This window comes from Montipora capricornis, chromosome 3 (assembly GCF_036669925.1).
Source record: "Montipora capricornis isolate CH-2021 chromosome 3, ASM3666992v2, whole genome shotgun sequence".
Classification (NCBI taxonomy): domain Eukaryota; kingdom Metazoa; phylum Cnidaria; class Anthozoa; order Scleractinia; family Acroporidae; genus Montipora; species Montipora capricornis.
Window position 1 is genome coordinate 61,066,872 of NC_090885.1, and position 25,093 is coordinate 61,091,964.

General features: G+C 39.1%; 1 protein-coding gene and 1 long non-coding RNA gene across 4 annotated transcripts; one reads left to right on the forward strand and one right to left on the reverse strand.

Moving 5' to 3' along the window:
* On the forward strand, positions 1-24,563 carry LOC138043595 (putative fibroblast growth factor 1). Of its 2 annotated transcripts, none has more exons than XM_068889944.1 (4): positions 1-315; positions 16,848-17,085; positions 19,742-19,857; positions 21,171-24,563. In XM_068889944.1, the coding sequence occupies exons 1-4, from the start codon at positions 271-273 to the stop codon at positions 21,366-21,368; spliced, it is 597 nt and encodes a 198-aa protein (XP_068746045.1). In that variant the 5' UTR covers positions 1-270; the 3' UTR covers positions 21,369-24,563. The 2 variants fall into 2 exon arrangements, with proteins under 2 accessions (XP_068746045.1, XP_068746046.1); XM_068889945.1 differs by lacking the exon at positions 1-315 and adding an exon at positions 8,437-10,676.
* Positions 10,693-16,719, reverse strand: LOC138043596 (uncharacterized). Of its 2 annotated transcripts, none has more exons than XR_011131295.1 (4): positions 16,474-16,719; positions 14,997-15,061; positions 14,770-14,911; positions 10,693-12,113 (listed from the first exon to the last, which is right to left on the reverse strand). It is a non-coding gene; the product is annotated as an uncharacterized lncRNA (long non-coding RNA). The 2 variants fall into 2 exon arrangements; XR_011131296.1 differs by lacking the exon at positions 10,693-12,113 and adding an exon at positions 13,601-14,160.
* Positions 24,564-25,093: the final 530 nt, after the last annotated feature.

A 25,093-nucleotide genomic window follows, 5' to 3' on the forward strand; every position in this document is an offset into this window, starting at 1 on the left:
TTATTTTATTCGTATAAAAAACAACAAACTCCAAAATCTGTCTGTTAACTGAGTTCTTGGGAGAACGTCTGCGTATTAAAGTGTCTATAAATACGTCAGTAGGAGGTACTTGGACAATTTGAGAATTAGACCCCTTGACATGCAAGCAGTCGTTGCAGTGGGTTTGTCTTTGAAGAGTGTGGCGCAGAAATATCAGGCCCACAAACACTGATTCCCTCGTTTTTTTCGCCGAGCACATGATGTCGAGCACAAAGCAAGGGTATTGACGACATGACGCCCAGTGAGCTTTCAGGGAGCGAAAGGCTTTTGTTGAAGGTTAGTTCAGTAAAGACTGAAAACAGCGTGGGATAATGAATTAAGGGCATGCCATTGTGACGAATGAATATACTGAAAGCTCCCTGTGCAAACAGACTTGTTAGGTCGAGACTAACTGTCGGCTAGGGAACCAAAGGATATTATACGCTAACCTTTTTGAAACTCAGAGTCAAGCTAGTTTATGAAAATTTCATAACCTCATCATGCACTTTATGTCGTGTGAATGCCCTGTTTGTAAACTATAACTACACAAGACGGTCGTTGACTACTCAGTACTCTTTCGACTCACAAACCCTGAATCGGAAGAGAAACAAGTCGAACATGTCCGTGTTCGTATTTCCATTCTTAACACCACTTCAAGTGTAGATCACTGGGTAGCCTTATTTCGTAGTTGAATACTGTGAGCTTTTCTTCTTCCACGAACAAGCCAACACGGGTCTCCTAAATTGACATGGCTCATTACCTTACGAAGTGTGGCACATTGACCAAATTCCTGTAGCAGTTAGGACCAATTAAGAACAAATTGTAGCCAAACGCATTTTTAAGCATGGACAATGAAGTCAATGAAGGAACACATTATTTCTCGCCCACTCGGTTCCTGTGGACAAGCCATGAGAGCATCGAAATGTTCCCTAGTTTGTCAACTTTTAGGAAAACGTGAGGTTAACACCCAAGGTACCTTTAACGGGAAGCGTGGGCCAAATTGGAATGCCTCTATCGAACTTCTCCTTACTGTCCTATTTTTATAAAACTACTCCAATTTCGACAATAATTTAAATACCACGTTAAAATTAGCATATGACGAATCTGTAATATGTAACCCGTGTTTGCCTCATAACAAGACCGGATCCTTGGATATCTGTGCCAACGAAACAGAGACATAGTTAATTAATCAAGGTCGAGATAAGCGTCAAATCAAAACGGCAACTGACTATATTTACTGAGGGTAATCCGGCAAAGGCTCGTATGAATAGAGAGCAAGGTAAAGATCCATCACAGAAATCCTTCACGAGGTGTGCTTCGAAGTTAATTATAACTTGAGAATTTTTAGCACTTCATGAAACGTGTTGAATTATCACCAAGTCTGGTCAGTGTTGATCGATATTCAGTCAAAAATGAACTCTTCTGTCTGCTTGTAGTAGTTTAAATGTGGCCTTCAAGAAAATTGTTAGCCGTTAAATTAAAGTTGTCAACAGTAAAGTCTTCTTGCTCTAAACTATTTGAACAGGAAGCCATATCCCACGAAGTTATTTTGTATTTTATTTTAAGTTACTACTCTTCAACTTTAACGCCTTCTTGCACGTAATTCATAAAGTTGTTAAATATATTGTCACCTGAGAAAACCACTCACTGGTTTAAGTATGTAAAAGGCAGCGATTCTCCAGGGAAACTTGCCGATCCTTGGTACGGGTATCTTGACGTGCTACAGTAAGACCTAAATAGCCTTTTTTGCCTTACCAATATATATACTGTAGCTAATTCAAATTTTCACAATCGTCAATTATTCATCAACTTTATCCAGTTCGTCAGAAAAAAGCCAAGTTTTTAGGGACACTTTCAAAACCACGTTCTAACGAGAAGCCAGGGGAAAGTAAAGCTATTTGGTCTAACTAGGTCTAACTAACCCTGTCTGGTTATTCACCATGCCAGCACAATTAGTTTTAACGTCTTGATTAGGCGTTTTTCGCTTCATGAAACTCATAAAATGACACTGACTGTGTTTCCATCAAAAGCAACACAATGCGTTTTGCAAAGGGGTTTATGGAACATTCGTCAAAGTTAAAATTCTTTCAGTCTTTTGAACACATTACTGTGACCGCAAAGTGAGTTAATCTTGTGCACTGCTTTGACTGGGTGGTTTCTTAGTTGCTTGGAGTTGCTGTTTTATATGGTAGTAATTTAATGGATGCTGATTGACTTGCAGCTGGCTTTGTAAGTTGGGCTGGGTGGTCGCGTTAATTGCTGGGTGGTTAATTGCTAAGCTTGTCCGTTCTTGCTCGTTAAGCTTTGTCCGCCTTGTAGGCATTTTCGACTGCTTGATTTGTTGGATTGATTGTGTCAGTTGAATGGCTCATTTGGCTTGATTGGTTGGTTCATTGGTTGAAATCACGGTCCGCCTAATCGGTTGAAAGTGTCCGATTTGTAGGATGGTTCAAGTTGTTGAACCTGGTTGTCGTGGATTACTTTGTATGATGAAATGATTGACAGAAGGGATAGCTGCATGCACTGGTTGAGTTAATTTTTTCGTTGGCTTCATGTGGTTTATATGGCTCATACGGGTGATCATTTTTCAAAACTTGTTATGACAAAATTTGAATGGGCCAGGGAATTTTTGTAAGCGTTCCCATTTTTAGCAACAAAGGTTGTCATGAAGGGTGTTCGGTGCTCTTGGCACAAGACATGTCTAACTCTTCAAAAGAGTCAATCATAGCTAGGGAACACCAGCAAATGCAAGTTGAGTGTCACGGCCACAACTTCGAATGATTCAGCAGTACTAAATACCCAGTCTAAAGAGGATTCCGGTAAACAGTTAGAACGCACACATTAACCGAATTTATTAGCTTTTATTCCTTTCTTTTCCAACCGGTATTGCAAACCCAAGGTAAAACTGAAGAACGGGGAGGTGATTTAGAAGGGGTGGGGGGTTCTATCATAACTTGTACTGTTCTTATTGTTGGTCATAGATAAGAAATCGTCTACATGACGGGCAGTAATGATTCATGTCCATTACCTATCATTATCTCGAATAAATAGCTCGTTGCTAAGTGATTTACTGTAAAACAAAACGTTGTATTGAGTATAGATGAGTCTGTAGGTGAATCATCTATTTTTATGCATACATACTACATGCATATGAACTGTGGATATGTATATACATATCGAGAGAATAATCAACCAGTTTATATCGGAGTCATAGGTTTTCCATTGGAATAATAGACATTTGATAACAATTTATTGTAGCCATAAACGTCACGTTAATCGTTTTGTGGTGTTACTTCTTTGGCTTACGACAGGCCCACGACATGATTTACGATTGTTGTGTAGTCAGAAAAAATGTCGTAGCATTTTAAAACATGTTTTAAAACGCTGCGACAATCGTAAGTCATGTCGTAGGCCTGTCGTGAGCTTGTCGCATGCGACAAAATCGTATCGTGTAAATCGGCCCTAAAACATGTTTAAAATGCGACGACATTTTTGCTGACGTACACGAAATCGCAAGTCATGTCGTAGGCCTGACGTAAGCTTGTCGCATGCGACAAAAATCGTACCGTGTAAATCGGCCCTTACATTACACGGCGGGAATTTATTACACATTTTGGGGCAACGCCAAATTGTTTGCTATGTAATATTTATCTGTTTTTATTCAACAGTATTTCTGTATCGACGAGAATGAGTATTTTATTACACGCCACCTAACTATATTTAGTTATCTCTTGTTCACTGTTGATGATAAGTGCTCTTAGATTTTGGTGTTGCTTCATAAAAAAATATTACTTCCCTTTACGCGGGTAGGGTTCGATTGGAATGTTCTAGCATATTCATCAGATGGAAAGCACGAGGAAATATAAATAGACGGGAGAGCAGACCACAAATTTCTCTGAAAATAAACGGAAGAACTTGACAATGAGGGCACAAAAACGCAACTTCGGCGCCAGAGCTGTCAAACACGAGCCCGGGAATACGAGGCCGGGAATATAAAAAATGCTCAGCTGAGCAACGTACTTCAGTCTCTTGCCAATAGGATTGGATTTAATTCAGTAATGATTGCAACAATTATGATATCGTTTATTTCTTTGGTGTTCACGAACTTGTGCCGGAATGACTCCATTCACCAATGAAGCTGTTTTAAGTTCTTAACGGAGATGCATGGTCAATTTAGTTGGCTCAAGTACGGTATAACATTTCCAAAATAGGTAACTACGCGAACTTAGGACTCATCGAGTAGGGCCGATATTTGTTCGGAAAGACTGAATATGGTAGCAAATTTAGAAAAGGTATCATTTTCCAAGGACTTATGCAAGTCAGAAGAGAAAATCTGGTATAAACCAAAATGATGGTGTTGATTAATTTTTTAAGTGGAAAACTAGGGTGTCATTATTAGATGATAATAGCGAGCTTACGCAACAGGACGGCTGGAAGACTCAGGACGGCAGAATGGCGAAAAGATGTCGCGCGAGACTGTGCATTCCCAATCTTACACGACATTTTTTCGTCATTCTGCCGTCCTGAGTCTTCCAGCCGTCCTGTTGCGTAAGCTCGCTAATATGCTTTTGCAACTTGATTCCGCATACCACTGACAGATACTGATCTATATAATTAATTGTTTCCTCTTTTCGATACGCTCAAAAAAAATTAAATTCAGATTGCATTCATACCGAAAAGGCTTTTTACAGAACTTAAAGCTCAAAACTGGTTCTTAGTGGTAACCGAAAATGAGGTTGTAGCCATAAATTCAGTCACCCGTAAGGTTCATCGACAAATCATCGATTTAATTTGGTTTGATTATGCGCTTTCCAGAACAACAACTGAACGACAATACAGGAATTACGTAGTGACCTGACAGTGGCCTTTAAGTCCTGCCAACTTTCAATTTTTTCACTCGTTTATTATTACATAGTTCCCAGAATATGATGATTCTAAAGCAACCTCTGTCCATATAAGTTAAGCACACCGCTTGTTCACCTCCTAACTAAAATGCACACTTAAATTTACGAAACGAAACTAAAATGCACACTTAAATTTACGAAACGAAAGAAAATAAATAAATAAATAAATAAAGTTGAAAATTTCTTACTTCCTGGTGAGGGAGGACTCACGACTAAGGAACACTATTACTCCGCGATAATGAAAGTTTATTATGATTTCATATTATTAGATTCGACCTGATGTCCGGAAATCTAGGAGCTTCTGCGAAAAAAAATCAATATCACACAGCAGTAATAATTATTAAATTTTTCAGTCCTCTACAGTACGAAGACGGTCATTTGCTAAATTGCAGTTTCCTGTAAATTCGGTCGCATGATTTCTACTCTTTTAGTCTTTTAATTCAACAAGTAATAGTTTTCACTTCATCTGGCTCCGCCTAAGATAGTGTGAAAGGCAGTTGAGATGTGTTGAAATTATATGCTGAACATGTCGCCCATGTTTCCGATTTGAGTCTCAGGAAAATCGTCGCTCGCCCCTGTTTCTGATTTGCCTATAGACAAAATCAATTTCTTGGCCCCTGAGGCAACTCGATTTGCATCAGATCGAAAAGAACTTTGGTTCTCCGTGCTAGCTTCTACTTCGGTCGTGTAGAGCAATACCAATACCACTTGCGCGCCCGTTTAAGCAATACGGATACCAATTTGCGCGCCCGGTTGAGCAATCTCCCCTTCAATATCAGGCAGGCAGGCATCTTTTTTTCAGTAATGCATCATAACTTTAGAGGGAAAATATTTACGAAAAAGTTCAATTTTACCCCTCTTGAACCCTGGCTAAGAGTCAGAGTGCCTTAGTCACAGGATCGGGTGTACCTTACCGTGTTTTCGACCTTTTTGCAAGTGTTGAGCTGAAAACGGAGTCAACGACGTGCAATAAACATGAGACAATCATGGGGTCGGATTAAAGACAAATTCTAGCTTGGACTATTTTTAGATGGAGCTGCGTTTTTTTACAAGTTGCGAAAAATGTCATCAGTTGTGTTTGGGTTTTAATAGTCTTAATCAACGAAAGGAGTAGTTTGGGAGACAATCTTATTTACTAAATGCTTCATTGAGCGAAACTGCTAATGCTTGGCATGGGTAATTGGAACTATATGTTTTCTTCCTGGACTCGTTCTTTACACTTTTACTGCGAACATGTTATTTTGCAGATTTAATAAAATAGAATCTTAATGAAAAAGACAGACAACTTACATTTCTTGAAAAATATCAATTCGTGACTTTTCCAAATAGTAATAAATTCTGGTATTCCAAAAAAAAAAGCTGTAGAATCAGATTTCTGTCGGTCAATTGGTGTGACCCAGCTGAGAATGGAGGTGAGGACACGATCTGAGTAATGCATGCGCCAACTTGCCTTCTTGGACCGGCACAATGCCCTGTTCAAAGTCAATCACAGAATTATCGAGGTCCGAACGACCCCCATGACGGAGAACATACAAAAGCTTGATGGATAAACCGACTCAGTCCAAGAAAGAACGCATGTTCAGTATTAAATCCACCCACTTCTAGTAATACCTTTGAATTTCGGGTTGTCTGCTAGTTCTCTGCCAATATAATACCAATTACACATATTAAGCTGCTTACTTAATTTTTCAGGCGTAATCTGGATAAAAGCACTTTTTCCGTGACAATTTCCCCCTTCCATTCACTGTATATTGTATGATTATCTTTTAACATAAGTCTGTTTTCATGTTAGTTAATTGTTGTTAACGAGTAAAATGCTATACGTATACATGTTGATTTGTTGGCTGTGAATTAGCGACTGTCGTTAACATCGATTCGAGTTTGACATCTTAAACTCCGTACTTAAAACTCTTCTGGTCACTTCGAAGTATGCCTCAGGAGAGCTTGCTGACAAGTTGCAGGGAGGGTTAATTAAGGATTACCTCAATTCATACTTTGCCGACTCTCCTACAAAGTATTGATCCCTCAGCTGATCAGCTGGTTATGATTGACTGCATGACTCGATTCAGGTTAGCTGAATCGGCACCAAAAAAGCCTCTGTTGAACCTTTTCCCAACTTTTTGCAGAATTTTACAATAAATTTAGAAGTCAATAAGTTGTGAAGTCGTGAATTCCGATCCTGACTTCGAAGTGTGCCCAAAGTGGGCATACTGATAAGTTAAGGATAGGTCCCATTATGGAAGATTAGCTCAACTAGCACTCAAAATTCAAAGGCTCTCCTACAAAGTTTCCGTGCACCCAACTCATTAATCACGAGGCAGTACAAGTAACTAATCGGTATAAAGGCTATTACGGTACTTCTCACTGAAGATAAATTTCTAAAGGATACCTTGTTAAAAGCCTTGTGGGCCGGCCACCTTTAAGGGCATGACTTAAGTGTCATTTTGTTCAAGAAAGACTGCACCTGATTGAGAATGTCTTGAGTCTACTGGTAATGAAATAATGAGTTAGTTCAGTTTCACTTTTGTAAGACTGTCAAGAGGTACTATCTAACCCTAATTTCAACTCCCTTATTTACCTGCTGTGAAAGTCACGGAAAGAAAAAAATGTGAACTCAAATATCCAGTTGTTTTATTGACCAAATAATATGCCTTGGCGGAGACTGTAAGAATGTTGTTAGGCACTAGTGATCGTCTTGAATGAAGGAATCATTGTTCAGAGGGCCTTGCTGAAATAGCTGTTAACTGCTTAAAATTAGTTCTTGGTTTTATCCATTTTCGTGTAGCACGAAACTAGCAGCCCATATAACAACATTCCACAACTGACCGACTCAGCAAGAGATTATACATCAACAACAACTATCAAAGCGGAATGAAGTTTGCGGTTTACTAAGTGGGATGATCGGACGCCCGTTGTTTCCTTTAAATGAACCGCATTTGAGTTTGTATAGGGTGTGGTCGGGTTCCAGAATGATTGACGTCACACACAAAAAAACCAAACATACCATTCTTTTAAAAGTCGCTTAACAAGCCAAGAGACTAAGGAAGGAGGAAACATCATTCTGTTTATAACTGGATTTATTACTTTTAATTAATAGCTTTTTCTATACCCAGACGTCTTACAAGATTTTGAGTTTTCTCAATGGGAGAACTTTAAAAGTGCCATTTTAAGTATCTCTTGCCTGTCATGCAGGAGGCATGCTCTCTCGTTGCTCTTGTGTAGAGTGACCTCTTAAAGGCACGAAAAACATTAATTCTGAATGCAACCTTATAGGACATTTTCAGTAAAAACTCTCGATTGACAAAAAAAGGAAAAATATATTTAAGAAGGTGTAGATTCTTATCAAGACTTGGCAGGGTAAAACATCTTGGTTTTATTGGAATAGTTTGCTACCCCCTATTAGCAGCCTAGAGCCTCATTAACTCAAAAGTTCCAAAGAACGTCCTAATGAATTCACAATGGGTTATGAAAGTCATGAAAATTAATTGAACCCAAATGATTAGTATGCTCCTGTGAAAGGAGTAAATACATCTGATTTGCTTCGGTTTTATAATATTTAAAAAAATGGCTCTTGAAAAATAAGTTGACAGTTATACAGATCTGTGATGATACTGACTAAACTTTTAATCTTAATTCATACCCATGACATAAACATGAACCCTTTTTGTAATAATTTAAAACGTTTAGTATGCTGACTATGCTAATCTCGCCTCTCGCTTTCCGCAGTCTCGTAATTTCGTCTTTGACCGCAACAACGTGGAAGTTTAGAAACATATCCGGTCTTGTATCTCTAAATTAATTGGCAAATTATTTCTTTCTTTATCACGTGTGGGAATCTAATGGCAGGAAATTTTACGTACGTTATCAGTTGATTGAATAGTCTATTTCCTACGGATATTCTCCATAGGAAGTGCGTTTATAAGTAAGTGTTTCCATAATGGATCAGCTTTTCCGTTGATTTTCTTTATTTTACGTCAATATTTTCATTGCACATTTTCAGGAAACTGTACGCTATTCCACTTTAAAGCGGTACGTTTTGACATTTCTACACTATGTTAATACAGCGTAGATATCCTTGAAATTCGCGGGTTCGGAATTCCAGAAAAGACAAATTTATTGAGAATGACATAGACCATCATCTACTAGGCAACTCACATTGATTCGCAGCTTTCCGGCGCTCTTTAACTAGACAGCTAAGAATGCGATCGGTCGTCCTCTTATCCGAATCCGAATGCATACAGAATGGGAAGCTCCTGGTAGGGGCTAAAACCGTCCTTTCGATTTATGATATTACTATAGCCTGAACTGTGCAAATTGAGCGTAAACGCGGGCAGAATTTGGCATGCACTGGTCACAGTAACTTCTCCTATCTACCTTGACAAGCTGTTCCGTTCAGCCTTGTTCTAGAAAAACTGGCGTTGCGTCAACATCGGATTGACCTTGGGATTAAAATGACAAAATATTCTAGTAATTTTACGTGCTTTGGCAGTGAAACCCGTGGCTGGATCGTGGTTGTATTTTCCAACAATGTTCATTGTGTTGTACGGATCATGAGAAAAAATGCCGTTTCGGAAGAACTTGCCGTGATAAAACGAAGAACAAAGGTTAATCTATGTAGATCATTTTTTACTTAGACAATAGTATATTCGTTTGAAGACATACTAGGAGCGCATAACCTGGGAGCTTCCATGCGCCATGCTCCGTTTCACCAACAAAGGGGTATGGACCCGAGGCTATTTTGAGATATTTTGTATAAAGGACTTCTGGCGTCCCAAAACTATGGGCTGAATGAGAAATACAATCATGCTGCATGTGAAGTATCTTTCTTTGCCTTCCTCTACAAAACAAAGCTATCTGGATAGATGAATGTGCCTTCCTATGTCTTAAGTGCGGAAAATGTCGTTACAAATATAGCTGCGTTAACTCAACGTTGATCAAGCACAGTGGTGTGGATGTGCGATCCTAGCAGTGCATACTCAAAAGCCTTTCCCGATAATAAGAGGGCGGTTTCTCGACTCTTACTTTTAAATACTTTGGTGGCCTTAGACTCCGACTAACATCACCAAAGAAAACATTCAGCTCTTCGGAAGTAAGAGCACGTACCATACTCAATCTATAGAAGATTTGAAATAGGAGAGACGCAACGCTCTAAACCCCAGGAGGAAATATGAAGGCACAACAACATAGCCTTAACTGATCATCCGATTAAACAATTAGGCGGGATCTTCTAAAATGTCATTACAAATAGTCTGAATGGCACAGAAAAAATCAAAAGATCTGCTTGAACTCGCCCTTGTATGATAATCGTGAAAAACAACGACTAGTCACAACTCCTTGAATTTCAAGAGCTCATAAACCAAATAAATTTTAATTATGAACTAAGGAATGCCATTTCGTCAATCAAGATATCAGCATCCGAAAGGAAACGATATTGACTTAACCGGCCGGGTTTTGGTCTCAATCGACAAGTATAAGTCCACTAGAACCCATGCGGTATCCGGATCCTCGCTTCCCAGGGTGTTTTTTGCCGGATGAAATGTTTAAGTACAGCAGAAGCTAAATCGAAGTAATCCTTTTACGCACGAAGTTCAGGAAGTTACGGCACTAAATGTTCTATAAAAGCAGATATGGCAGAAGGGGCTCCTTCAGAGTTAAACAAGGCAGACGAGCCGATATATAGTCAAGGTTGTGTTCATCTTTCGCCAATTTCACGAGCGAACGGCAATGGAAGCAAGGTGTCCTAGAGGTTTGATGGTAAGTTAAGACAATTTATTCCTATTGCTCAGTATTCAATAGAAGCAGGTATCAATAACCGAAATAGAGGAGTTAATGTTCCACTTCTATCAGAAACTTTCAAGTTATGCAATACGTTTTTACTCTCGTTGATTTAAACTAACTGACCAAATAAATAACTTAGAATGGAACATCAATACAACGGCCTTTGTATGAGCGGATAATTAAGATAATTTAATCCCTTTATTTGAGTATTGATTGTCTACTTTGCTTTTACAGTATGAGAAGATTGTACTTTGTTTAGTTCCTGGCGCAAGCACTTTAAAATATTCAAACTCGCGGCAGAGAGCTCAAAAGTTTTTTTAAAACAATACTGGCAAAGTTTCATTGTAACAAAATACTCGAAGTAAATTTTCTTATTGTAGGTCAGCGGATTTATTTAACATCCGTCGATTTGAAATTCAAACATTAATTATTAGATATATTTCCTCTTTTGGGTGAGGTAATACAGTAGTATCTCAGTTTTCCATGTGTTTTACCGTAAACTATTTACAAAGTGTCATGTTGATAAATGTACTTATTTCTCACTTTTCGTGACGCTGCTACAAGTATTACAAGACAAGTATTACAAACCCGACTTAGACACCCAATTAAACCGTGAGTATGGATAATGATTTCACGGTACAATGGCCACTTTATCAGAGCTCTTGAAAATTTTCGACCTTGCACTCTTCAGTCTCCGGGCTAGACAAATAAGTGACTATCTATTATCATTTTGTCAAACGCCCTGAGCAATATTTGAACCACTGACGTAAAGAACAATGTTTTGATTTTCAGCGAAAGTGTAAATGAACCAGTCAAACCAGCTGTATGACGCAAGAAAGAAAAACAATCCATTAGCTTTCTTCTGTTTATAAAATTGTTGTCATGCTTTTAGCATGAAGTAATAACTAGCCAAACTGTTAAGGTGCAGCTTTTTAACTTAAAGTGAAACACAAGACTTGCTCAAGTTAGACATGTTAAATAAAATAAATCAAGTTTTTTCGCTGAAGCCAATTCGTCAACAAAATCAATTATCGGCTTATACTGTTCAATTTCGTCAACTTGTTTTAAATATCTCCTCAATAAAGAGATTTGCAACTAAAAAAACAAGAAACAATTGAAGTTGACAGGCACGTGTTCAAGACAGTGATTTGGGTCAGAAGCTCAGTACTAATCTTCTTTTTAAATTGCATTCACGGTTGTCTCCCAAACTGTCGTCGCTAACTGACAAGCCATTGACTTCTCATCCTGTGTGCATTGTTCAACGAAGGTGGTCGCTTGTTCGGCATAATCTTGCAAAGCTAAATGCATAGAGTTGCCCCCAAAAGGCCTACGCTCTAGAGTGGTTCAATTGTTTGTGATCACTGTGTTGTTTCTTTTCTTCTTCTCCAAATGGTCTTGATGGCACAAGTGCTACTAACATTTTAAAAAATGCAACCACACTTTTGAACATGTCTCGATGTTTCAAACATCATCATCAGCCATAGTGAGTGTAACATTAAACACTTAATTGACTGGCCCCGATGGAAACAGTTAATTTTGTTTCCCAAGAATCTCAATGTTTCCCCGAGGCGCAGCCAAGGAAAACATTGAAATTCGAGGTATATCACAAATTCAGCTACATCGCAATAAAATTTTTACAAGATAATCTGTATACATATATAAGTATCAATATAATGATTCTTTGTAGATTAAACCGGCGTTTAAACACAACTGATACAACGGTAAAAGTTTAAAAGCGTAATCCTAAACTGATATGATCAACTTCAATCTTGGACAAATTAAATGGAAAATTGAGACCACCCCTCCCCCCAAAATCAGTGATGGGAAAATGGCGCGTGTTGGCCTTCACAAGGCTTCATCCTTTATTTTGGGGGAAGGGGGCATGTCTGTTCCATTTTATTCTGTCCAAGATTGTTGTTTGTAGCCTGTTCCAGGCTCCCAGATAGTCGGGAACACGAAAAAACACTGCGTTGAAAAACGACAGAGACAAAACGTCTAGGTGACCCAAGCCCTCAAGCCCTCACTCGTTTTCACACGCAGAATTGTACGACAGAACAACAAAACAACATTCAATTTGCCTTTTTGACTTTATTCCATCGATCAGGCAGACCTGTTTGTAGCGAGCGTAAGCTCGTTTTTAAATTAATTTTGAAATTCTTCATTATACACATAAAAAATGCTTCAAAGTACAACCAAGAAACAAATGGACGGAAATGACTAATGCGGAATAACTAATCCAGAAATTTAAAACAAAGACAAGAAAACACAGCGGTAGAATTGAACGACGTTTCGGTGCCACCGTGACGCTGTTTTCAAGTTTAAATGCGATAAAAATAAGCTGTCAAAAATATTATATAGTGCTCTCGAGATTAGCATGATGCGTGATAAAATCTGCACTGTCACACAAGGAGTTTCGCCTGAATTGTGTTAAATTTCCGGATTAGTTATTCTGCATTGGTCATTTCCGTCCATTTGTTTCCTGATTGTACTTTGCAGCACTTTTCATGTGTATAATGAAGAATTTCAAAATTAATTGAAAAACGAGCTTACGCTCGCTTCAAACTGGTCTGCCTGATCGATGGAATAAAGAAAAAAGGCAACTCCACGATTTTTTTGTTGTTCAGTCGCGGTGCAATTCTTACTGGACTTCTTAATCATGAAATAGTTATTATTTGGGGTTAGGTCTTTGCCAGTAAACCCGAACTGATAACTTTTCACTTTCTCCCTTCATTGTTAAGGTTGTTTCTTCATTGTAGTTTGCAGAATTTTAAAAAATAATGTCTTTGTCCCCTGCCCCAGCCTTGCTCTCGTGGCTTCGCCGCCCGAGTTCTCTCGCATTCCGCAACAACAGAACCGGCAGCTACGCAGGCGAGATAGCAGGAAGAGCAAACAAACGTGGCTTGTGTTTGTTTGTTTATTTAATTCGCTTAAACTAACTATATGTACCAAGGCCTGGTTTTTCAAAAGCCGTTTAGCGATGATCCCAAATTAAACATTAACCTATGAGTTTATTTTTCACCTCCCAAATTTTGTTTAACGGTGACACTAAAACCACGCTAACGGGGAAGTTAATCTTGAAAAACAAAAATTAGCAAAAGATACTTTCACCCAAAAGTTGAAAAAATGAGAAGAAAGTTTACGCAAAGCCGAACCGACAACCGGACCCAGTAGTTCTGCAGTTTAATCAGCCTTCCCGTTTCCCTGTAGTAATGCTCCATTTTTGACACTGCGAAAATCAATCTCCCCCAAAGTCACTAAAACCGTTAATCACACATAAAGGAAACAATTATCTAAGAGGTTCCTCCCAAAAAAGTTTTCTCGAAATTAACTGGAAAAGTGTCAACTAGCTGCAAACGTACTGAAACTGAATGGAATAATAGACCGTTGCGTGGTTTTATCAACTAAATAGTGACGATTTCCAGTGCGTCTTTGATAATGACTGAAGTTCTAACGTAGATTTCTAGGAAGAAATGAATGAAACATGGCCAATCAGAAGAATGTATCGGAAAGAAGGCCATTGCAAAGGGCAATGGGCCATTTCCTAGTTGCTGTTTGTCTCAGTTTCAAATTGAGTCTTGGTGCTCAACCATTGTAAGGGAAATGAGTTTGATTTGCATAAGAATACGCAACTCATTTCCATTGGAATGGTTCTGCACCAGTACTCGCTTTGAATCCGAGGCATGCAGCAACTCGGAAATGGGCTATTCTTTTTCTGGAAACTAGAAGTATCTAAGAGATTTTCAATTCTACCAAGGTGCTTATATTTGTGAGTTTATCGTGGTGACTTTACAGTCATCGCCAAGAGAGAATGATGATGAGGTAAGGGAACGGATCCCCATGTCCAATCATGGTTTTTTTTAAATTTAGTTTTATGTTCTTGTTCCCAATGTCACGCATATTTCATTACGTCATTACAACTGGCCAATCAAGTGCCTCTCTAAAATTAGCTGGGTAGCTAAAATTAGATTTTTGATTTTTTAAGCTATTATTGTAAGAGGCCCAGTATGGGGGATCCGTCTTCTTACTTTATCCTCTCTTGGTCATCGCTTAAAAGGAAAATATAACTTACCTGATGGATTGTCTGCCGTTTCGGGAATGTGTTCTATTTCAACTGCATATCTGACTTTTACTTGAACGCCAACGTAAATATTCACTTCTCCTATGCTCTTCAAGACAACACCAGTGTATTAAAGAATCTAGTAAGAAGACGCCTGCAAGAAACACGTGAAACGAAAGTCAGTCAGTTATTAAATTGTAAGTCATACAGACAAAAACCGTTTAGTTCAATCCTCCTACCACATTCCCTTAATTTTCTTTGCCACTTTCGTAAGCAAGGGGATCACATTGAGCCGTTTTTCTTCCTGTAAAGAATACAAAAATCAGCTGTTGTCAATTTTACGGTTAAATGAGGGTCAGAAAACAGGTGCTTTAACGGAGGAGACACGGCAATAAGGTCCGATGAGATCAGTCGTTCGTTTTGCTAGCTAATTTTTGCTAACATTTATCTCGAGTTTGATGAAAAACAAAAGTTAACTTTGAGCAACAATCATCGACCAAAAAATGTTGGATCGACATCATCCAACATGGATGATATACGCTTTAACACTTTGGCCAAAAAAGTTGCCACCCACGACTTTTCTCTCTTATCTTAGATAAAAATATCGAGAGCCTCATCGCGATACTTTTCTGTAATGTAGTTAATATTAGACAGTTGAATACTTTCTTAAATTTCGTCGACAGAACTCGACCTACGCGAAGTCAGGATATCCGGCCGGGTTATTTTTGACTTTTTGAATATTAAAAGAGCCCGTTAAAAGATACGATGCTTGGTGACTATAGATCACTCAACTCCCCTAGTATTGATGTTTTTGGTCTAGTTGTTGAAAACGTTTCGCCATCTGCTCATATGAGGTGGACAATTCTCTTAGGATCGAAGGAATACAAAATTTTATTTTAAGAACAGAGGCACAGCAGTCTTTCAGATTTCGTTAAAAGGTATCCAAAAAAGGGAGACCAATTAAGAGAAATGTTCGGAGGGCTTCTTACTTCGATTTTCCAAGTACCATCCTAGGCATACATTTCCAAAAACAAACAGGAAAAACTTCAATTTACAACTTCAGGTTCGGTTATTGTAACTTAGGGGTCAATATTTTGAACTTGCAGAAAGTGAGTAGGCTCAACTACCGAGTTGAAGCATCTCTCGTTGAATGACGAAGAGCCAATATTTTTCGTTGGGCGAATGTTAATCAACCTTTATCGCATGCTTAAGCAAGAGCAACGTCCTACCTCGTCGTACAACAAATTGTAGTCACTCTGTAATATTGTTGCAACATTAAGCTGGGGTTTTGCCAAAATGAATCCGTTTACCGGCACCAACGAATCGAAACTCTCGCAAGCATTTGGCCATTCGCTTCAAGTTTATGGCGACCACTGGCAGACTGTTCGTGTACCATGGTTGCTTGTCATTCTTCAAGTTTACTTTGGCGAGTGGTGTGGGTGAAAATCGGCATAAATAAACGAACATGCAGTAGACGACAATGACCCCTGATCGCTTAAATAAAACTAAATAATAGTACGTTACTTTTCTTATATTGTAAAGCTCATGTTCTAATATGCATCGATTAATGAAAGCCACACTGACTGTCTTCCCTCTTGTGTATTGAAGACAGTTCTGTCTTTCATCTTCGTACACTTAGGGAGATTGTCATTGTTCAATGATTCTCCTGCATGTTCGTCTAATTAAACCGATTTAGGCGATTACTTTTTAACCTACCGTCCATTTGTCTTTCTTTTCCCGTTCGGGCTGGCTTGTCAACCGTGTAGGTATTTCTGTAGATTTTCCGAATTTTCCGGCTTCACAAATGTCTTCCCCACGTGCAGAAGTCTTGCTATAACGCTCACGCTAAACCCCTGCACGAGCAAAAACACCACTCGCCAAAGCAAACTTGAAGAATATTAAACAAGCAACCATGGTAAACCGTCTAACAGGCTACACAGTGGTCGCCATATTCTTGAAAATGAGGGCGGCTTTCCTATAACACCATACAAGGAGCGCATGATTGACGGAAGCGAATCACCAAATGCTTGCGAGAGTCGCGTATCAATGAAATCGGTGGTAATGAGATATGTATTTTTCTCTTTCAACAGTTTTTTTATTTGTGTCTATTTGTTGGCTGCACATACCCCAGCACGGTGCAAGGAATACCGCTGAACACTAGATCGAGACATGCACATGGAAGACATCCTAGATCTGATGCCCTGGATAAAGTTACCGATGTGCCTACTGCTACAGCAAGAGGCCGCTTGCTTTCAAGAACTGGATATTTTTTAGAAATTTTACAAAATGGAACTGTCCGAACAAACCCTAGAAATTCATCGATTTACAGTAAGTTACTTTTCTGATAGCTGTGTCCGTCTTATTACAACCATTTAGAAATCGCTGGAGATCCTTGCAATCTGAGTGGCTCTGAGCAGTGCGATTTATTTACGAATCTCACTATTTTTTGCTCTAACTCGCACCTTTTGTCCAGCCTATGAGAAAGGAATACTGAATCAAAACAACTAATCGGATTTCAAGGCTTGTTTAAACTAACAAATCAAATTGCGGGAAATGAAAGACAACGAAAGCCATTGTGTGGCGAACTTTGCAACTTTTGTGCCCTAAACTTTATTTTTGTGAATGATGATAAAGAGCTCCTTTACGCTGATCCGTGTACCTTCCGTCCATTCAATTTTCATCAAAATAGAAAAATGAAAATTAGGAAAGACAAATCTTGATTTTCAATATTTGATACTCAGAAAAACAGAAATCATGGGTTAATTTTAATTATCCTTTGTTTTGGCCGTTCAAATAGGCGACGAAGCTCCTATTTGAGTTTAGATTTCCTTTGCTTCAGGAGTAATGAAAATAGAAATGTGACAAGATTTGTTAAAATTTCTTAAAGAAACTAACATGCAAGAACCAATTGCCAATTATTTTGATGAAAATTGAAAGGACGGAAGGTACACGAATCTAGGCTGAAGACCTATATTTAGGGGCCGAAGTTTCCAACTGACTGACTGTATTTGCAGTATTAAATTGTGTGATTTCTAAACGGATGTAATAAAATGGTAATTGAACTTCGTGTTGTGCAATTTGGTCCGAAATCATACCTTTGGACTTGCGCTGCGCACTCCTTTCAGTTCAATTACCATTACTTATTAGACCTATTATTTTCTTACAGTTTTTCGTTATTTCAATGTAGCCTGTTCCAGGCTCCTAGATAGTCGGGAAAACGAAAACAACTGCGAATGAAAAACGTGTGGGGGCTTCAGGGCTCATACGCAGTTGTTTTCGTTTTCTCGGCTGTCTGGGAGTCTGGAACAGGCTATTTCATACCTCTTACTAACCGAGTTCGAGGTCCGTACTGTAAGTTACGGACCGAGTTATTTCCCGTTGATTTATGGCCCAAGCGCGAAGCGCGCGGGCCATAAATCAACGGGAAAAAACGAGGATCCGTAACTTACAGTACGGACCGAGAAAACGAGGTTAGTAAGATATTTATTATATCTCTGAGGTTAACCGGCGCGCGGGCAAGGAAACTAGTCAAAGTGAAGCGGAAGGTTCAACTGCCACAAAGAATGCCGTGTCAAAATCCCAAAAACTAAATCTTCTTGGCTGTTAAGTTTGAAATAGTTGCTTGCAAGATTCAAACAGTTTTCAGTACAAGTTTATGCAACAGAAATGACATGAAAAACTCGCTAGATCAGGAGCCCATCACCTGGAGCGTGCAACTTACCTATTTTCGTGCAACGGCGTTTTCACAAGTAAGGTTATTTTTAGATTGAATTTCTCGCGAATGAGACTCCCACAGGAGCCCGATGACCAATTACAAGAAATTAAGCTGACGTCATAGGGTCACCGAACCGGAACTGCCTTTGTTTTTTTACCTAATTCGCTGGAAGGGCTAGTCTAAAAATAAACCTACTTGTGAAAACGCCGTTTCACAGACGCTGTATGGAAGTTGCACGCTCCAGATGGGCTCCTGCTAGATGATGTTTTGTCGAAATTTTAAATTTAGCGGGCTGTACAGCGGGCCGTACTGTAGAATACGGCCCGCTAATTTAGCCAATTACAGCGCGCGTACTATCTGAGGGATATAATAAAATGTTAAACTGCAAGAAAGCAAGGGCTGTCGAAAATTTCCGTCGTACAACTGGCGCACTAAATGTGTATAGCAGGTCAATGATAACGGTATTACCAATAAGTAACGTTGGTGCGTTCAATCTACCACTTGGCATGTTGATATCGATTATCCTTCACAACACCCACCAAGCTAATAGCCCAAATACAGGATGAGACGTTATAAAACACTGTTTCATTAAATTATTAAGAGGCCAAGCAGAATTGAAAATTGTACCTACTCCACAGGTTGCATTCTGCACAAAATTAGATTCCCTTTCTTCGCTCACCAAGCCAGTTTGGCAAGCGCATTCTCCGCCCTCTCTTTTCTTCGGGAAGCCATTACCAGACCACTCGCGACCATTCCTTGCTACATAGCACTTAAGACCAATTTAAGTCCATAGGATTTTATCCGCTTTGACGTAATTATTCCATGATCGCGGGTTGGGTATGAGGTGGTGAAAAGCCAAAGAGGCGCGTACCCAACAAGCGCGAATGGAATATTTGTTCCATTAAATTTTCATTTAATCGCTGAATGTTTTGACAATAAGTCATTGTGTGGCGGAAAATTTCGTTTCTCTCACAATCAGTTTCCATATTAGGTCATACGGTATATGAGCGTATAACCGAGATTCGGTGAACCAATCAGAAAGATAGAAACGCAATATCGGAAGTCGAAAATTTAACATTTAAGGTATTCTCTTGCATAACTGTAGAAAAGTGCAAGACTTTATTTGAAAGAAAAAAGCTTTCATTTTTAGCATATTGAAGAGAACGTTTTAATGCTGTTAACTTGAAACTGCTCAGTATTGCTGCTACAGCATTTATTGTTATCTTTGTCGATGTTTTTTATTTGATAAACGTGCTGGTTGCTTTTTAGATATTTTGGAAATCCAAACCTACAACAAAACACTGAAAAGGTTTTTAGGTGTTGAGAGTGGTTACTTCTTAGCGTGTGAAGTCACTGGCAAAAGAAGAGGGAAGTTTGCGGGAGAGGTGAGTATCTATTGACGGAAAAGTGACCACATTGATTCACACTCGAAACGTCAACGCTTTTTAATCTACCTACGGTGAACAAATTACTTTTATCTACTCAGTTGATACTACCAAATTTCAGAGTTTCAAACGACGCAGCCCTACAGTTTCTAAAGAAACCATTAAACCCCACTATTTATCCTCCATATTGCCCTAGAATTAGTTACAAAAGTTAAGGAATCAGACATGACTCATGGGCGTAGCCAGGATTTTTCAAAGGGGGGGGGGGGGGTCACACTGTGTCAAACAGAGGGTACTCACATTTTTGCAACCTGAATATTGTAGGTTGTTTGCATTAAAAAAAGGCTTACAAAGGGGAGGGGGGGTCACGGGGTCACCCCAGGCCCCCCCCCCCCCCCCTAGCTACGCCCTTGTGACTCATGTTAAAATATGGACTTTTAGGATCTACTACGGCGACGGCGACTAAAACATCTCTTCAGTCAAAATGTAACTTTGCACAATCCTAAGTCTTTCGTGGCTATTTCATCTCCTTCACTTCGTACAATGTGGGCGAATTATCCTAAAGTTGAATTTATACGAACGGTTTCAGAGTAAATATATACAATGAAAGATTCGCATTTGTACGCTCACGTTGTTGTCAAAACCTCAAATTTGGTGATTTTACGTTGTTGTTGTGCAGAGTAGAGCAATAATTTGCGTGTTGCACGTGCAGCACGATTCTTTTTGGTCTTTTAACCAATGATATCACTGTTTTGTGGCGTTGTCGTAGCCGTAGCTTTCGTAGTTTCTTTAACTCCCTAATATCCGGTTTGTCTAGACTAGCTAGACTTTATTTCGAATTGTTCTGTGTGTTAGTATATGTTCTAAAACGTTTAAGAGCATAATTTTCCTGAAAATGTCATCCTAGTAAAAGGGTCAGGAATCTTCTTCTACAGTGGCTCTCGTGATCGGCAAAAAATAAAAATATACAACAGAAACAATGGAGCCTTATTTCAACTCGGCAGAGCTGCATGCTATAGCGGTCCAGTGAAAGCAGAGATTATGAAGAGCTACGTGATATCTTTAAAAGCAAAAGCAGGGGCCGCGAAGAGGGAGGGGCTGGGCGGGGCTATAGCCCCTCCCCTCCCCCCTCTCCTCTCTCCCTCCCCCCTCTCCTCCCTCCCTCCCCCCTCTCGTCTCCCCATCCCCCACTTTTTTTTCCTACGGTGTTGTTTTCTCCTCAACGTTTCCCTCTTCCCTACAAAGGGCTAGTGGAAAACCGTCCGATTTTGTTTCTTTAACGATCTTAATTTATTTTCTGGTTATTTTCACAGCGGCCGGTTTCCAACAACTCGTTGTTCGAAGAACACATGGAAGAAAATGGTTATATAACTTACAGACCATTCCTGTACACATCGAGTTTAAACATCACGGGATATCTTGCAATTAAAGAAAACGGAAAATTCAGACGAGTAGAACGTACCCATCCCGGGATGCATGCAGCACACTTTCAATTCTTGGAACTTGAGTGAAGAAACTCATGTTATGCTGGTAACTTGTTCGCAATCCACAACTTGGCATAATGAATTACGCACTCGTGAAATAACATTTTGAAAACAATCACATTCATAACAGGAGTCCGTTTGGTAATAGGAGCTCACTCGCACATAGAAAAATCCAATTTAATAACAGGAAATAAACGGCATTAGTTATGGAACACCATTTCAGAATTAGGTTTTCAAGCGCAAATGACATTCCGAGCCCAAAACTTGATTACTCGAGAAAGGCGCAGATCAGTGCCACAAAATGCTGCAATTAAAATTTTCCAAGTTTTTTTCTGAGCTAACTAAATGGATGGTGTCTTCAAAATACACTTCTTATAAGGTTAAATTATAAGAAGTCATATTACCTCTTAATAACTCAGCTGAAGAATCACGTTTGCTGAGGTTGCTACAAAGAAAGTAAGCTTAAATCAAATGCAAATTTTTACAAAATTTTTACAAACTTGTCATGTTCACTAAAGCTCTTTAACTAACATTTAAGACAAATAGCTTGTAGCTTGATTCAGTGAAAGACGACGTGTACTGTACGAAGACCTACGAATAACAAAACAATGACGAAAGGGAAGCACAGTCGCCTTGCATGTAAAGCTTTTTAATTCTTATATAAAAAAATTGAAGGAATGTTTGCTGGAAGTACAAGAGTTTTATTTAAGTTCCTGTTCGTTTTTATTTTCAAATTAGCGTAATTAGGGTATGAAATGGAGTATGCTAAATTCCTTCACCTTTTCGAAGGCCTGTTGCTCTTAAATTTGGCACAAATTCCGACAGGAATGTTGCTCGTGATGTGCTGTTTTATGAAAAATCAAATCATTCGAATTCAAGTTATGACGCGCAGGATTCGACACTGTGAGAGACAGAAACCCTTTTCTCAGATACAATCCATACTCCTGGAGCCTTCCAAGACCTAACCAGTCTCGGTTTGAAATTCTCTACGCCGACCGAAGAATTGCTGAGGAGTACTTTCGAAAACAATCTTGTGAATGTAATGCGACCGGCCGTGACACGTCAAAATACACGTTCACGTGACTGTATCCCTGCATTTTTTCATTTTTCCAATTTTTGTCCTGTTTTTACCGGGGACAAAATTTGTCGGCGGCGCCTTTGAAAATTTGTCCACTTCGACCAAAAATTGTCAAGTCGGGACAATCCATCCGCGCTCGTAAAACGCATTTTCAGACAGCAAATTTGCGAAAATAAACAATTTTGTCGCCAGTGAGGAAAGGCCCTAAGAAAAGAGGGAGTGAGTAAAGTGACGCGCACCGAAAAATGGCGGGAAAATTCCCGCCTTTTTTGTGGTGACGGTCTGTGAGTGTGTGTCGGTATACGTATACCGTTTAGGGCCAAGGCTCAGTGGCTCAAAGGCCGATTAAGGAGGCTCTAACCGGGTTCAACACTTTCAACAAACTGTACCATGCTTTCATGTAAAACAGAACTTTTGTTTAACCAGCTTGCTTTCAAAAGAGTGGTACCATAGCAAAAAGCTATCCATGCAAAACACCGCAAACTTTTTGCAGTTTATTTACTGATAAAAGAAAAAACTTTCCCAAAAGTCTTGGTCTCGGTTACTCTTTTGTTTTCCTTCAAGATAAAAATTACAAAATTGTGGCTTTTTTGATGGGCAAAATTCAAACATTGGATAGAGCAAATTGCGGATTAGTTTTAATCGACTTTTGATCAACTGGGCCCAACTTGCAGTGATGCAGTTGGAATAAATACCACGAGTGATACAGTAGAGAGCTTTAGCAACGACAACGGCGACGGCAACGAAAACGTCACAAATTTGCATATTTAGTGGCCAAAAACAACAGCTTTGCACGCCCTGCACGTGCGTGTTTCATTTTTGTCCATTTCTTTGCCATCGTCAGCAAAGCAACAACGTGAAATTACCAAGTTTGAAGTGTTATGGAGAACGTCAGTACTTGGAGATAAATTTTCATTTTTCTCCCCTAAATTAAGCGCCGCTCGTAACGGTTTCATTCCTGAGGAACCGATACACCTTTGTCATATTAAAAGGCTTGGAATAGTCGCGAAGTGATCGCAATAACGTGAATTTATGTTTTTACATGAAGTTCTCGCTGCCGTTCCTGTCTTCGTTGCTAAAGCTCCCAAGTATATCAAAATTGGTGTAAGAAATTCAAGGAACCATTTGGTGAGTAAAGTTTTGGCAAATTTTAAAATTTAAGTTCTTTAGATGACTTCGGATAATTCGTTTTTCATTTAGTTTTCTTTACATCAGTTAAACGGCGAACTGAAAACTAGTTTTCAGTTACAACATGGTACAGATGATATTTATCTACAAATCGTTGATTTGTAATTATTTAAGTTAAGTATCATAGAGCGGTTTTCAAATGAGTGTCGTATAATCAAAACCAAAGTAGTTTCTTTGGACAATCCAGTAAACCAATCAAAACTCGAAGTAATTACACGTAGCCAACAGAAAGCGCGGGAAAATGTGCACGTGCGAGCCACGATTGGTTTTGGTTTCACGTCTGATTGGTTGAAACAGTGGCGCGAGAAATTTGAACCAATCACTGCCTGAAGTAAATGCAAAACCAAAGCAATTCCCTAATTACTTTCGACACTCAATTGAAAATCGCTCTAAGTAGACTTCAGTGGAGAGAATTGTGTACTTACTCTGAAATAAAAGGTGCACGAGGCTCGTCATCAATTTTCTTAGGCTTGTTTTTTGAAGAAACATCTTCACCAGCAAAGTCAAAATTAAAGCTGAATTAATTAACACAACAGACTCAGCATAAGTTACAGTCACTATATGTGAGACACAAACGCATCACCAGGAAGTACTTCAGTGTTTGTACCTGTTTCTCAAACGAACACACTTCTACAAGGTGACTGAAGTCAGTCCAGATTCAACCAATGTAAGGAAAATATATCGTGCAAGTAGTTCTATTGCTCGGTTCACTATGGTATTTTACCTTTAATAAATAGATAAAAAAGTAGAAAAAGCTCATCATTGCTTGTGTAATTTTAGTTTCATAAAAAAAAAACGCTGGACAGTTATCAAATAATGCCAGAAGAGTTAAGATGACGTTGATTTAGTTTTGAGTTTTATGTATCTTGGCACAAAGTGCATCTATTTATTTATTTTTGTATGTAGCTGTTGTTTATTTAAATGATTTCTATAAGAAAATAAAGGATGGCCTTAAAGCTTGTGAATTGCTGATTGTTCAATTTATAAGTCACGTGTGGTCTTTAAATACTATGACCCTCTCACAGGGCATATACTAAAACCAGGAACACCGTAACACTCCGGAACACCCTGGAAGTAACCCAAAACCCTCAATTTGGCTAACCCTAGACCTAAAAACCAACTTAAGGACTAGCTAGGCCTAGGGTTAGCCAAATTGAGGGTTTTGGGTTACTTCCAGGGTGTTCCGGAGTTCCGGTGTTCCGGGATGTTCCGGTGTTCCTGGTGTTAGTACATGCCCTCTCACAGTACTATCCTCGATTATTTTATTCAGTCCGTGTAAGGCTGTCCACCAGATGTTCGGCAACTTTGGGGCAACGTTTCCAATCTGGAGCAACTTTTCCGATTTGGGGCAACTTCGTTTTCTATAGAGCAACTTCTTTTATGTTACGACAGTATCTCAAAGTATACCCAAGGAAACACGGGCATTTTTGAAGCTTTAAAGAAGTTTGTTTCGCCTTTTCGCCGCATGCTGTTCATGGTTGTAACT

Excerpts from the sequence above, each read along its gene's own strand:
- LOC138043595 (XM_068889944.1), top strand. The coding sequence starts at position 271 with ATGACGCCCAGTGAGCTTTCAGGGAGCGAAAGGCTTTTGTTGAAG. Across the intron at positions 316-16,847 it reads GCGAAAGGCTTTTGTTGAAG|TTTTTTTATTTGTGTCTATT; the intron begins GTTAGTTCAGTA and ends CTCTTTCAACAG. Across the intron at positions 17,086-19,741 it reads TAGAAATTCATCGATTTACA|ATATTTTGGAAATCCAAACC; the intron begins GTAAGTTACTTT and ends GTTGCTTTTTAG.